General features: G+C 43.8%; 1 protein-coding gene across 3 annotated transcripts in view; it reads right to left on the bottom strand.

The window, feature by feature from the left end:
- VAMP7 (vesicle associated membrane protein 7) overlaps window positions 1–12,653 on the bottom strand; it is a 32,402-nt gene that overhangs the window by 4,949 nt on the left and 14,800 nt on the right. For all 3 annotated transcript variants that reach the window (XM_054039462.1, XM_054039461.1, XM_054039463.1), the window contains exons 2-6: window positions 9,885–10,043; window positions 6,077–6,134; window positions 5,168–5,305; window positions 3,332–3,422; window positions 1,279–1,346 (exon numbers count right to left, since the gene is read on the bottom strand). In XM_054039462.1, coding sequence (XP_053895437.1) covers window positions 1,279–1,346; window positions 3,332–3,422; window positions 5,168–5,305; window positions 6,077–6,134; window positions 9,885–10,030 — 501 coding nt within the window. In that variant the 5' untranslated portion in view covers window positions 10,031–10,043. The remainder of the gene's footprint in view (window positions 1–1,278; window positions 1,347–3,331; window positions 3,423–5,167; window positions 5,306–6,076; window positions 6,135–9,884; window positions 10,044–12,653) is intronic.

Raw genomic sequence — 12,653 nt, 5'->3', positions numbered from 1 at the left:
AGACCTTTGAGAACCTGAAGCTTATCTCCAATATTTATGCTATTCTGACTTTGTGGTAAGTCTTCACTTTATTCATTTTTCCCATCCTGCTTCTCTGTAATCCAGAACCCCACTACTCTCCAAATCATAGGGTTTCATCCCAGGATGGCAGCCTGCTGTCTTTTAAGATCAGATGATTTCTTGCACAAAAACCCCTAAACATCCCAGTGCAAAGAGCTCTCTGAATGGGAAAAGAACTGGCGAATGCTGGACATTCAACACAGGACCATGCAACAGCTTCCAATCCAATCCAGCTATAGGAAACTCAGCATTGCCCTTTGTTGGGAGCAAGGTGAATTTTCTGCACCCCCTTGCATTATTTCCTCTTCTCCCTTCTTTTCTTAAAGGCATTTCTTGACATTTCTGAGAGATGAAGAACAACTTCTAGGGGACCCATTCCTAGCTACGTGGGTGTTAGCTGCACTAACTTGTTTATTTTCAGTAGCCAAAGCACTATTGTAGGCCAGAAGGCTTCCACATAATTAGCCTGAAGTCAATTGATCTGAGAGTTATTTTCATAATTAAAGTTTCTATAATGAAGAGCATAGATGTCATGGAACCAAAATATGAAGGAAACCCAGACTGTCGGTTTCCCCTTACATACGAGAAAGCAGGAAGGTAGGTCATGGCTCATGTGGGCCTTTTTGGCTTGTGTGCACAGACAGGAAGAAAGGGGACAAGTGGAACTTATACAGGTAGGTTCCTTAACAGAGCAGGATGCAGCAGCAGGAGCACGTAACTGAACTAGCACCAAGGAAGTAAGAATCAGGCATTATTCCAGTGGGAGCAGAGTTGTGACACGTCTACATGTAGCCTGGTATCCAGTATCCATCCACACACCTCATGCACTGCTACGCCTCGGATGCAAATAGCAGAAGACACGGTGCAGTAAGGAATGAGGGCACAATGAGCTATGCCACAAGCAAAATACAGCTGTTGTTGTTGTAAACCAAGTTGCGTAGGTAAGGCCTAGAGGGGGACTGAAAGAAAGTCATGTGTCTTGTACACACGACATGCCAGTCACAGTACAAACACAAGGGCTTAGTGTCTAGAAGCCCCAGTATTTGCACTGTCTGTGTACAGCTCTTGTGCCTGGCCTTTGCTGCCACCTGCACTCATTGCACACTGGTTAATATCAGCTTTTGCTCATAACTAATATGGTATCAGCATGTTTGATTACTACATAAAGTCCACACCGCCCCCTCATCCCCGCTTCCCCTTATGCCTCTCTGTACTTACTGAATCCACTAGATTCTCCGTTTTGTCTATCAGCAGCTCCAGCTTCTCTCCTCTTTGGGCCACCAGGTCTGAGGGAGGAAGAACAAATCAGCAGTCAGAATCGAGGTGCAAAAGCACCTTCCTTATCCAAGTCTTTTGCTACTTCAAGGCCAGGAGACATCTCTGATACAACTAGGGTTGGCAGTATTCAATTGTTATTTTTATAATTTCAACAAATCCATTTATTTTGAAGCTTTTTTCTATTTTTATCAATTTAAATTTTCACAGCTCCAGGAAATCACAATTGTCTGAGCCGTCCCTCCTGCCCCCCATGACAGTAGTTGTTAAGTTATAAAGTTTCTTGATTCTCAACACAAATTGTCAACATATATCAAGATGTACAAAGTAAATATCCTTAAATCAAACTAAGTTCTCAAGCAGCATTTTTCTTATTTTATTTAATTTTTGAGTAATGTCGATGGGAATATTTTTTCCTCGGTTTGGGTACGAGTACAGTGAAATTGACATTTACCAATAAAAAGCTCGCTTGCTAGACAGTTAAGGGTTGTGCACAACCCTTCTGAGCTACTTGGAGTACAGTATTTGAGGTGGAGGGAGGAGAAAGGTCAAAATTCTCATGTCCCAAGCAATCCCAAATCAGTTTCTGAGCCAGAGCCTAGAGTTTCACCAATTTATACCAGCTGAGGATCTGGCCCTCTACCTTAAGTGAGGAAGCAAGTTTTTCTTGAACTCCATTGCAGTGGGCTAGGGCACTGTTTATGAATGAAGCCCTCAAAAGGAAACAGGTTACACTATGGATTAGTCCAGGGGTCGGCAACCTTTCAGAGGTGGTGTGTCGAGTCTTCATTTATTTACTCTAATGTAAGGTTTTGCGTGCCAGTAATACATTTTAACGTTTTTAGAAGGTCTCTTTCTATAAGTCTATAATAGAAAACTAAACTATTGTTGTACGTAAGTAAATAAGGTTTTTAAAATGTTTAAGAAGCTTCATTTAAAATTAAATTAAAATGCAGAGCCCCCCGGACCGGTGGCCAGGACCCTGGCAGTGAGAGTGCCACTGAAAATCAGCTCGCGTGCCACCTTCAGCACACGTGCCATAGGTTGCCTACCCCTGGATTAGTCATTTAACAAGCTACTCGAGCCTTTGAAGGAAGCATTAATACAGTACCTCTAGCTTCATCTCACTTGTATAACTCTATAAACCTGCTATATAGTTTGGGTCCAGAAGTAAATATTTGAGTGTAAAAGAGCCCTACATCAGAAACTGGTGAGTTGCTATTTAATCTACATGGTTATGGCCAGGAGCCAAGTGGATTTTGGGGCCTGTCTGCATAGTGGGGTAATGTGTTCTAGAGGAGTGTGATTTCTAAAGCACACTAACATGCTGCACATTAATTGGCCTGTGTGGACCCTGCTGGTGTGCACTAAAGGTTCCCTAGTGTGCTTTAATGCAATGCATTTCAAACAGCACTACATCAAAGCACACCAGCTAGGTCTACACAGACCAAGTAACACATTTTAAAAAACACAAACCCGTAGAGCACATTACCCCACTGTGTAGACAAACCCTTAGTTTGGATAAACCATTGCCTTCTCCAAGAACAGAAGGAGTTCCAAATCTTTCCAGCTTTAAGACTCTTCAAATCTATCAGCAAAGGAGTGATACAAGTGCTTTGCTAAGGCCTTGATCCTGCACTTAGGCCCACATGGTTTTCAATGTAGAATGGAGATTGAGCATTTGGAATTTGGAGTGCATCCACCATTGGTCTGCAACACAACTCCTCAATCCCAATCTGCCACTCACAGTGAAATCTTAGTGCAAACAAATTCCTCTGCAAACTCAGAGTACTTCTGTATGTGGCATGGAATACTCGTCAACTGTAGCAGACTCTGTTGTTCAACCAGGTTACCACTGCAGAAGATAGCAGGTAAACCTTGGCTTCCCATAAAGCATCAGCTTCACAATACCGTTGGGAATGCCTCCGAAAGGGATACTCCCCTGGGACCTAGGGTTGCACGCTATGTGCAGAGCAGGAAGTGAAGTGATAAATACCTATGTTTCGGACCATGATTCCCTTAAGTTCATCAACCTGGGCTTGTGTCTCCACAATCTGATCAGCACCCTTGTTCTCCGAGTGGTGTTTCTGTAACAGATTAACTGAGTCAGTGATGCTACAGATCTGTTTAGAATGAAAACAATTTCTCCTATCTCAGCTCCCCGTTCTCTCCTAAAGAGCGTGCTGGCAAGCTGGGGGAAGTGGGAGGGGAGAGAGATAATCCAAATATAATATCCAATAATAATAATCCAAATATAATATAGGTAGTCTTTTGTCTGGTGAAAAAAATTTCCCTGGAACCTAACCCCCTCATTTACATTAATTCTTATGAGGAAATTGGATTAGTTTAACATCGTTTCGCTTAAAGTCGCATTTTTCAGGAACATAACTAAAACGTTAAGTGTGGAGTTACTGTACCAGTGTTCTATCTGTACAGGTCTTGCAGACTGCTTTCAACCACTTCCTACATCTACTTTGGCTTGCTACTAATTTCCAAAAGCTTACAAGTGAAGTTCTACCCAGAGATTCTCAGGTTTATCTTCCCTGTTACTTCAGTACCCTTGTAGATGGCTTGAAATCTATGGGTGAAGAACCCTAGACAAGTACTAGGTATTACAGGAGGCAGAGGGACATGGAAAAATAAAAATTGAGGTGGAAGCTAAGATTACAGAGTTTATGTCCCAGCTGATTTTGTACAGTTTTGGACAAGTCACTTCTCTTGTGTGCATCAATCCTCATCGGGGAAAAGGGAACTGCAACTGCAAGGTTAGTCACAAAGTTTGTTATCAGGGCCCTGTGTACACTGCAGAAAGCTAGACTTAAATTCTGTGGTGCTCTAGTGTGGCAAACTGATTGGAAATTCTGTACCAGCTTCATTTAATTATACAAGTGGATTTTATTGAATTCAACAGGAAAGTGAATACTACAAGCAGTACTACAACCGCATGATATTTTGTATTTCCTTTTGTGCTACCCCACATTTCCAGTATGCTAATTATCTGCATAATCAACATCATTATGAAGGAAGCTGGGTGAGAGCAGTAGGGTGAAAGCTTTCCACACTCAGGAGGCAGTTTAGGATTGTTGGATAAGAATATTAGCATAATGTTTTTGCTCAAGTGATTCACAATAAAAGAGTGTTGCCGTTAAGCTGTCATTAGGAGTCAACACTTAATTGAAATGAATGGGGCAGTTAATCACTCAAAGTTATTGTTTCCATATTACCTGAGACTACGGGCAGTCTCGTTACATTCAGTTCATATTTTTAACATTCCCTTGAAAGATTTTCAAATGGAATTTGAGACTGGAGCAAGATCTGTGACAAAGGGTGGATTCTACAGGAAATTCTCCAGTCTCAGAACAGCAGATTACATCAGGCTGTGCTTATGACTATCAAGTGCTTAGACATGCCCAGTCCTAGAAAGGCTACATACTCCTCAGGTGTATGAGTCCTGCTGATGAGAAGCGCATCGATGTTCAGGCAGGAGCTCCCAACACAGCTTTGCTCAAGCTATTACAAAGTATGCATGCATGCATGTTTCTCTCCAAACACCACTCTCCTCCCTACTTAGGGGAACTCTTTCCAAGGATGGGAGTGGAGTCTGACTGTATGAAATTTTAAATTTGCACTGACTTTGCTAATGCTTTTTATGTAGCCTGTTGTAAAAATAAGCAAATATCTAGATGAGTTGATGACATGGAAGACCTCTGCATACCCCCATAGGTACACATACCCCTGGTTGAGAACCACTGATTTAAAGCCAACAACAGGAGCATTTACAAGGGAGAGATGAGACTGGTTAGAGAGCCCCTTCTGACCACATGTATCTTACCAGCTGTGCAGCCAAGATACTGGAGAATTCGCTGTTCATGGCATATGGAAGTGCTGTCTGTGCTCTTGAACCATAAGTAGTCTGAAATCTCTTTTTGATTTCATTCAGGAAACTGAAGGCTCTGGAACGTTCAAAGTTCTAAAAGTAAAAACAAAATGTTCACATCAGGCAGAAAACTGCAAGTCACCTGACAACGTTCTAGTTAGGAAACTGTGGGATAGGTGGCCTACAGAAAAACTTAAAAGATATGTAACCATTTAGAGACCCTCCACCTTTGATCAAATACGAATGACCATGCTGCGCATAACCCTGCAAAAGCCTTGCTACCTCTTCCTCTTAATCTCTTTGTTAACAGCAGTCACTTTTTTAGTATCAGTCTGTTTCTCCCTGGATACCCACTGGAATCAGGCATACAAAGCTCAAAAGCAAGCCTGTGCTTTATTTACTTTTTAAGGGGAAACAAAGACAAATGACTTCACAGCTTCTATTTGTACTTTCTTCCACAGTTGAGGGCAAAGCTTAAGTGTACTGTACTAATGACTAGGATGCCTTAGGGATGACTGCAGAGTGAAAGTCACCTGATCTTTGTAGTTCTATTGTAGCTGGGTGAATCTTACCAACTCACTTGCAAGTAGAAAGCAGCAGGGGAAGTTGGTGCAGTGGGAAGGAGACACTGTCGTCCCGCATACACACACCAGCTGGATATTGAGGTAGACTGAACTAAAATATTTGAACTTTGACTTTAGATAGAGGAGCCCATGTTCTGAGTTACACCAGTGTAAATATGCAGGAATGCCACTGAAGAGCCCATGGCTTTGTGCCCATTATTGATTTTCATGGATACGCACAGAGAGAAAAGTGCTACCATGTTCAGGGTGTATGCATAGTAGCGTTATCCAAAATACTTACATCATCTGTGATACATAGGTATATAATCCGGTCTTGGCAGATATAATGAAATAGATAACTGCAAAAAAAAGGGGGGAAAAAAAACAGCAAATCTTATTTAGAGCTGCCAACAAGACTCCATGAACTGCTGTAGAAGACCCCAATGTCTGATGTGTTCAAACAGCTATCTGCCAGGCACACCGAAATTAAGGAGTGGAGTGACTTGCAGAAAAGAAACAGGTCCCAGTATGCCATGCTCCATCTTGATCACCGCATGTTTCTTCTGGGACCTTTGTATTGTAACCTGCATAGAACTAAAGATAACAAAGCTGTGGGCAGTGGTACATGTTGGTATCCCAATGGCTACATGTAGCTCACAGCCCACACTTGGCCACCCCTGGATAAACAGCCAAGTGGGACATCTGGGTAACTGCAAATGTATTAAAGTTACGCATTGTACTAATCATTTAACATACCAAGGTAAAACCATCAAGGGGCTTCCACAGATAAGATTCAATACAACATCATCCCAAGTATAAAGCAAACAATCGTGCCTACCAAAGCAAGCCAACATAAATTCCTTGAAAAAGTGTAGCTAGTGTGTCCACACAATAATTTGCTTAATGAAGCAATGAAATTTCCATTTTAAAATCTTCTGGCCCAGGTCTCAAGTTGCAGTGGGGGAGGTCTAGGTTGGATATTAGGAAAAACTATTTCACTAGGAGGGCGGTGAAGCACTGGAATGTGTGAGGTGGTGGAATCTCCGTCCTTAGAGGTTTTTAAGGCCCGGCTTGACAAAGCCCTGGATGTGATGATTTAGTTGGTGTTGGTCCTGCTTTGAGCAGAGGGTTGGACTAGATGAGGTCTCTTCCAACCCTAATCTTCTATGATTCTCTAGCACAAGGAGGCCAGTTCACGATTGGGCTCTCTGGGTGCTACCACAACAAAAGCTGTATCAATAACTAGATTAATATTTTTACTAAACCAATTTCAAAGGCCTCCATCAAATGCCTCCACAAGCCTCCATCAGCTGCTTACATAAACAGCTCTATGGTGATTGGCATCCTCCAACGGCTAGGCTGCATTTAATTAACTGTGCAACTCCTTGGAAATAGCGAGCAGTCACATTGCTCTAAATCTTGCATTCATTCTTAATTTTTCCATTTGCAGCTAGACTGACACACTTAAGCAACCCTGATGTTCTGCATTATTAAACACCTATAAATGAGTACAACAGCAGTGTTCGTCCCAGGTTTTAGAAGGGCATCTTAGTAATACTTTTGAATTATTATAAAGCCTCTTTCATCCAAGGATGTAAAAACCAATGGACAAGCCTTTAATTAAGTCTCACAACATTCCTGAGAGATGCAGTCTACCTAGTACAATTTGTCCAGTTCTGCCTCACCTGTGTGTTTGCGCACGCGCGCACACACACACACACACACACACACCCCCACACACACACAGAGTTAGACACCCCCACACACACACACTAGGAGTTCTGGACATGGTCTTGATTTTTACTGGGTGGTTGTGAGCCCCTAAAAGCCCAACCCTATTCCCAAAATGGGAATAAACCCTATCCCTTCTATGTCAGAAGGCTCCCTCATGGCAGCAGCAGAGAATGGATAGCATCGGGCAGTCCAGATGCTAAATAGCATTAGGTAGGGACCCTGAAACGACAGAGTGTTTGCTTCAGGAGTGGGTGCAGCAAGATCAGGCATTCACTCCTAAAGGTCTGCATTAACAGGGACACACCAGACTTCAGCTATTTTCTCTCCGAGTTTGTTTTTGGTTTAGAAGCAGAGACTCCAGACATTCTGGCACAGGGGAAAGAGCATTCCCAGGTCTCCCTGTCTGTGGGGGCCAGGACACTGGGCAGAAAGTAACTGCCTAAGTTCTGAATGCTAAGCCCTCTCCTCAGGCCACCCTAGGTGCCCTGCTCAGGTGACCTCAAGTACCACAACTGGACAGAACTGAACTGTATCTTCCAAGCCATGATCTTTGCTCTGTCCCAGGGGAGGGAAGGAATTGCCTGGTCCCAAGTAGGGAAGCCGGGCTGTTTGGAGGATTTTGAACACAAGTAAGAAGACGTCCTACCTTCCAAACACTCTTCAAAAGGAGGTGTATGGAATTCAAGCCAATCTGCCCATTTCCCTCCCCTGTGGAAGGACAGCGGACAGAGGAGTTCCAATCTAAGGGGTGGTTCTCCCCATTTTGTTATGGGCATACAAACACTGCAGTTAGATTGCTAGGAGGGAGCCCCTGCGATTCTGGCTGGGGAGAGGATTTCATACTGAATACAGAGTGTGCCTAGTCTCAGAGCTGCCCAATAGCTCCAAGCCTGCACTGTGCATTATCCTACTGCAGTAGTTTAGAAAGTCTGGGAAATGCAGTTCACCCCATTCAAGCAAAGTGTTTAATAAAGCAATAATCCTCCCTTGCCCCAGTTATAGCCACCCACCCCCAGGCTGATATCTTCAGGCAGTTCCAAGATTAGCTCCCTCAAGGCCTGGGGTGTATACACTCCTGCTGCATGTCACGTGTAACCCATAGCACACTTGGGAAGCAGACATGTCTGCTAGTAATCATTATCCCTCATCTGAGCTCCCTGCGCAGTTGAGACAGACTGCAGAGCCAAGAGCCTCTCTATCAGGAATTAGCCCAATTAGCATGCATCAAATATACTAATGGAGGCATGCCAAGCCAACTGCCCAGCTTGGCTTTAAGGAGAAACTCAGGATTGGAGTAAGGAATGTGAGCTATCCTCAAGATTAAGATTTAGTATTTTTGTAAAAATTGAAGACTGCAAAGCAGATACTAGGCCAACTCAATGAGATACATCCCTAAAATACAACACTTAGAAGTGCTCCCAGTCAAAGTCCTCCCCAGTCAGAGCTATAATTTGTGGGATTCCTACAAATTTAGTCAGCCAGCCTGTGTGTAACAATGGAGCAGGCAGGTCCAGCCACTTGTTACCTGAAAGCACACTTGGAATCCTAAAGTGCACCAAGTTTTGGACCCATGACCTTTACAGTGTGAGGGAAAGTCTGGGGTTACTCTAGATTACAGATCTAGATTAGAGATGCAATTGAAATGAAACACCCTGAACTTTGGGAAACCATCCATCTGACCTGTGCCATTGAGGTCCAGCCACAGTTCTGTACCTGGCAGTTTGGGTCACACACCATTGTAAAGGCAGGGAGTCAGCACACTTTAGGACAGTTTAAATAAATCTATATTAAAGTCTTATCCCAGACAGATTTCGCTCTCCATGGCCCAAAGCCAAAATTGCACATAACCAGTTGCACCCTTCTGGCCTCCCTCACTGTTGATGACTATTTCTGGGTATGTCCCCTGAATCTCCGACTCCTAGTACAAAGATCCTCCTAGCCATACCAGAGGATAATACCAACTCCACTGGTTTCTTAGAGGGACCAGTTTCCAAGAACTGCCTGAGCAATGAGACATCTTGGCTACGGATACATTTAAGATGTGTCAGCAATCAGTGCAGCAAACCTGGTGCCCTTACACTCTGCAGAACTGCAAGTGCAGCCTAGGGCATCCCATGTTCAGCACCACTTCAGAAAGCATGATTAGATCAATTGCTCAGCTTTCAATCTTGACATGTGATGTCATAATCCGCCTAGTTCTTCACAGGGCATTAAAGACCTGAATTTTTAGCATAAGAAAAAAAGGTGGGTGGGAGCACTGCCCTTCTCAGGTCTTAATACATCACTAAGTAGAAATGGCCCAAACTCAGTTTCTCCCCAAGCAGGTCCCTTCTCTCCCCCTTCCCCACAACTCCAGAAGACAGAGCATTACTCACTTTCCATGTGAGTAGGTGAGTTTGTTGTTCTCCGATGGTATCTTTGCCAGGATCTGCTCCGTCACCTCCAGGAAGTTCCCTCCACACCAGGCATGTTTGGCAAGGATGGTCGTGCCTCTGGCAACAACAACAAACAGGATGGCCATTGCTTCACGCTAGCTAGAGACACAACACACACAGGATTAGGGGACTCATAACACTTCCTCTACAGATCCCTCTCAGCAGAGCACAGTAATTCCATCTTAACAGCACCTCTCTATCTTTGGCATAGAGGGCAAGGAAGGCGTAAGACTGTTCAATATTTCTACCGGATGCCACTACCTGCAGCCCATCTTTCTTCCTCTTCCCCTTTTCTAGGCACCACTCAATAAGATAGGTAGAATTATGCTGACCTCGCTACAAGATCCTGGTTTGATGCAGGATATGCATCAAGGGACTACATGCAGTTAATTGCCCTTCCAATCTCCTCACCAAGAGAAAACATTTGTTGCAAAGGAGTTTGCTTCAAGGTAACGAAGTTTTCAGTTCTCCCAGGAGAGTCACAATTTTCACATTTCCCAAGTTAGTATTGCATGGCTCCATTGCACAAGACATGCTACATATAATGGAAAGACCATCTCAGACTGTAAGCTCTTTGGGGCAAAGGGTAGCCCCCTGTCTCAAAACAGACAAGGGGAGCAAGACTATGATTATTGTACCAGTAGTGGTCATAATGCACCAATGCCCATGCTAATGCATGCACACAAATCTCTGTGGGTTAGCTGGTTGTTTTAAAGAGGTTTCCTGATTTTAGTAAATTATGGATCCAAAGTACAGGTGAGACACCAGCAGCTTACAGTTCTGGAACCACCATATACATTTCCCCAGTAGCATCTCTTGGTCTGGCAGTTAATGAGGTACATATGCTTTAGGCAAATCAAATATCAACATGCATGGACTCCCACAACAAAAAACAAACACTCACAGCATGCCATTCTGCATCTTTTAAAATTAGACTGAATGTTCCTCAGACTGCATCCCTTGGTGGGAAGATATATTCATAGGATGTGAGGATATGTGGTTATCAAATTCAGGGTTTAAGCATCCAAGCGACTGGGGCTATGCTGAGTCTAGCAAGACGGTAGAGAAGTACTTGTTAGCTGGCAGCAGACTGTGTTAATCAGTGGAATATCAACACTTTAGTCTGCTGTCAGGGGACCCAAGATTTAAAAGGTGCAGTACATCCATAAGCCTCTTTTCTGCTTAGAGCATATGTAAAGGGAACGCCTCCTGACCCTGCAAGGGAGCCTACTATTTTTCACTTTCCACTTGGAGAGTTCCAATATCATCCATCTTGCACTCAGCCACTGAAACAGACGCTGTGCACATCACCATGGATTTGAACTTGGGAAGCATGGCTGGCAGAGCCATCGGACTGTGTGCTGAAGCGACCGGGATGACTGGAAAGTCAGTGTTGTGAATGCCAAGCGATCAAATCCCTGTTCATACTGGAAGCAGGATTGTGCTAGTTTCCCTGGTACTTTCTTTTCAGTGGGCACGAGGTGTTTTATTCTATGCCTTAGACTGTAAAAGGCCAAGAAAAGGCACCAAATCACAGCATTTTCAGTGGTAGCTTCCTTGCCCATAAACCCAGCATCTATCATTTCGATGGACGGTTGTGGTAACTGGTCCTACAAACTGACCCTAATTGTAAGCTCCACTGTAAAAAGTGATTCGAAGTTCATAAAATGTCACAATAACATCAAATGATGGGAAAAGGTACAAAAGAGAGACAAAGACTGAATTAGTCCAAACAAAGAGACCTACGGATACAATTCCAGAACTGTGTTAAAATCATGCCTGGTATTTAAGAACAGTGAGACCAGAATTGGTGTGTCAGAAGTTAGACCTAACTGGTAAACCAAATAATGAGGGTATGGGTATTCTACCCATCACTCCCTTTTGGGTTCCTTAAAAGAAAAGACTTTTTGGGGGAAATAAGGAGGAGGCTACCGCAACTCTGGCTGACTGAAAAAAGGGGAAAGAGTGAGCTTCAACATCATGGCTGCCACCCCGACTGTCTCTTGGACCCACAGACCATCTTCATCCTAACCTGAGAGATGTCCTGACAGAGGATTCAGATGATAGCAGCACCTCCACCTCTACCAGCTGCAGCTAAACCCAACTAGCACCTGGGATGTGAGTGAGTGCAGTGGCTGAGTGCTTAACTCAACTACAACCCCAAAAGTTGTGCTTTTGAGTCTCACTTGATCTCACACTGAAAGGCCATCTCCAGTTCACACAGTGGCCAAATGATCCAGCAGGTTAGGGCAGCCAAAGGCGTTTGGATGTGCTGCTAGCCACATTTCTCCCTTGGGTACCATTGGCTATGAAACTGACATGCCTTAAACACATCAGCCCCATGAGCCATTGGCTTGGGGAAACTGACCTGGATGTAAGACTGTCACCTGCTGCATGCTCGTTCCCCTCCCCCGCCAGTTCTTTTTCTTCCCCTCTTTATTTCTTCTCTTTTCTGTCTCTTTTTCCTTCTGCCTAATTAGAGTCTGGCTTGGCTAGCCTGGACTGTAAAATTTGCAAGCCTGTGACCAGAGAGGCAGCTAAATGCAATGATCTAAACAGCCTGATGCTAATACAAATTTGCCAGGTCTTGAAGTGGCTGATCAGACTGTGCTGTGCCTGGGTTTTTCAGCAGTGAGAGTCAACAGCAGCTGCGTTTTCTATCTTTGCTGTTCTTTTCTCTTCCTTCTTGTCCCTCTCTCTCATTGTGTC

Source organism: Malaclemys terrapin, chromosome 9 (assembly GCF_027887155.1).
Source record: "Malaclemys terrapin pileata isolate rMalTer1 chromosome 9, rMalTer1.hap1, whole genome shotgun sequence".
Taxonomy (NCBI): Eukaryota; Metazoa; Chordata; order Testudines; family Emydidae; genus Malaclemys; species Malaclemys terrapin.
The sequence above is the reverse complement of the archived record's forward strand: the minus strand, read 5'-3'. Positions and strand labels throughout refer to the sequence as shown.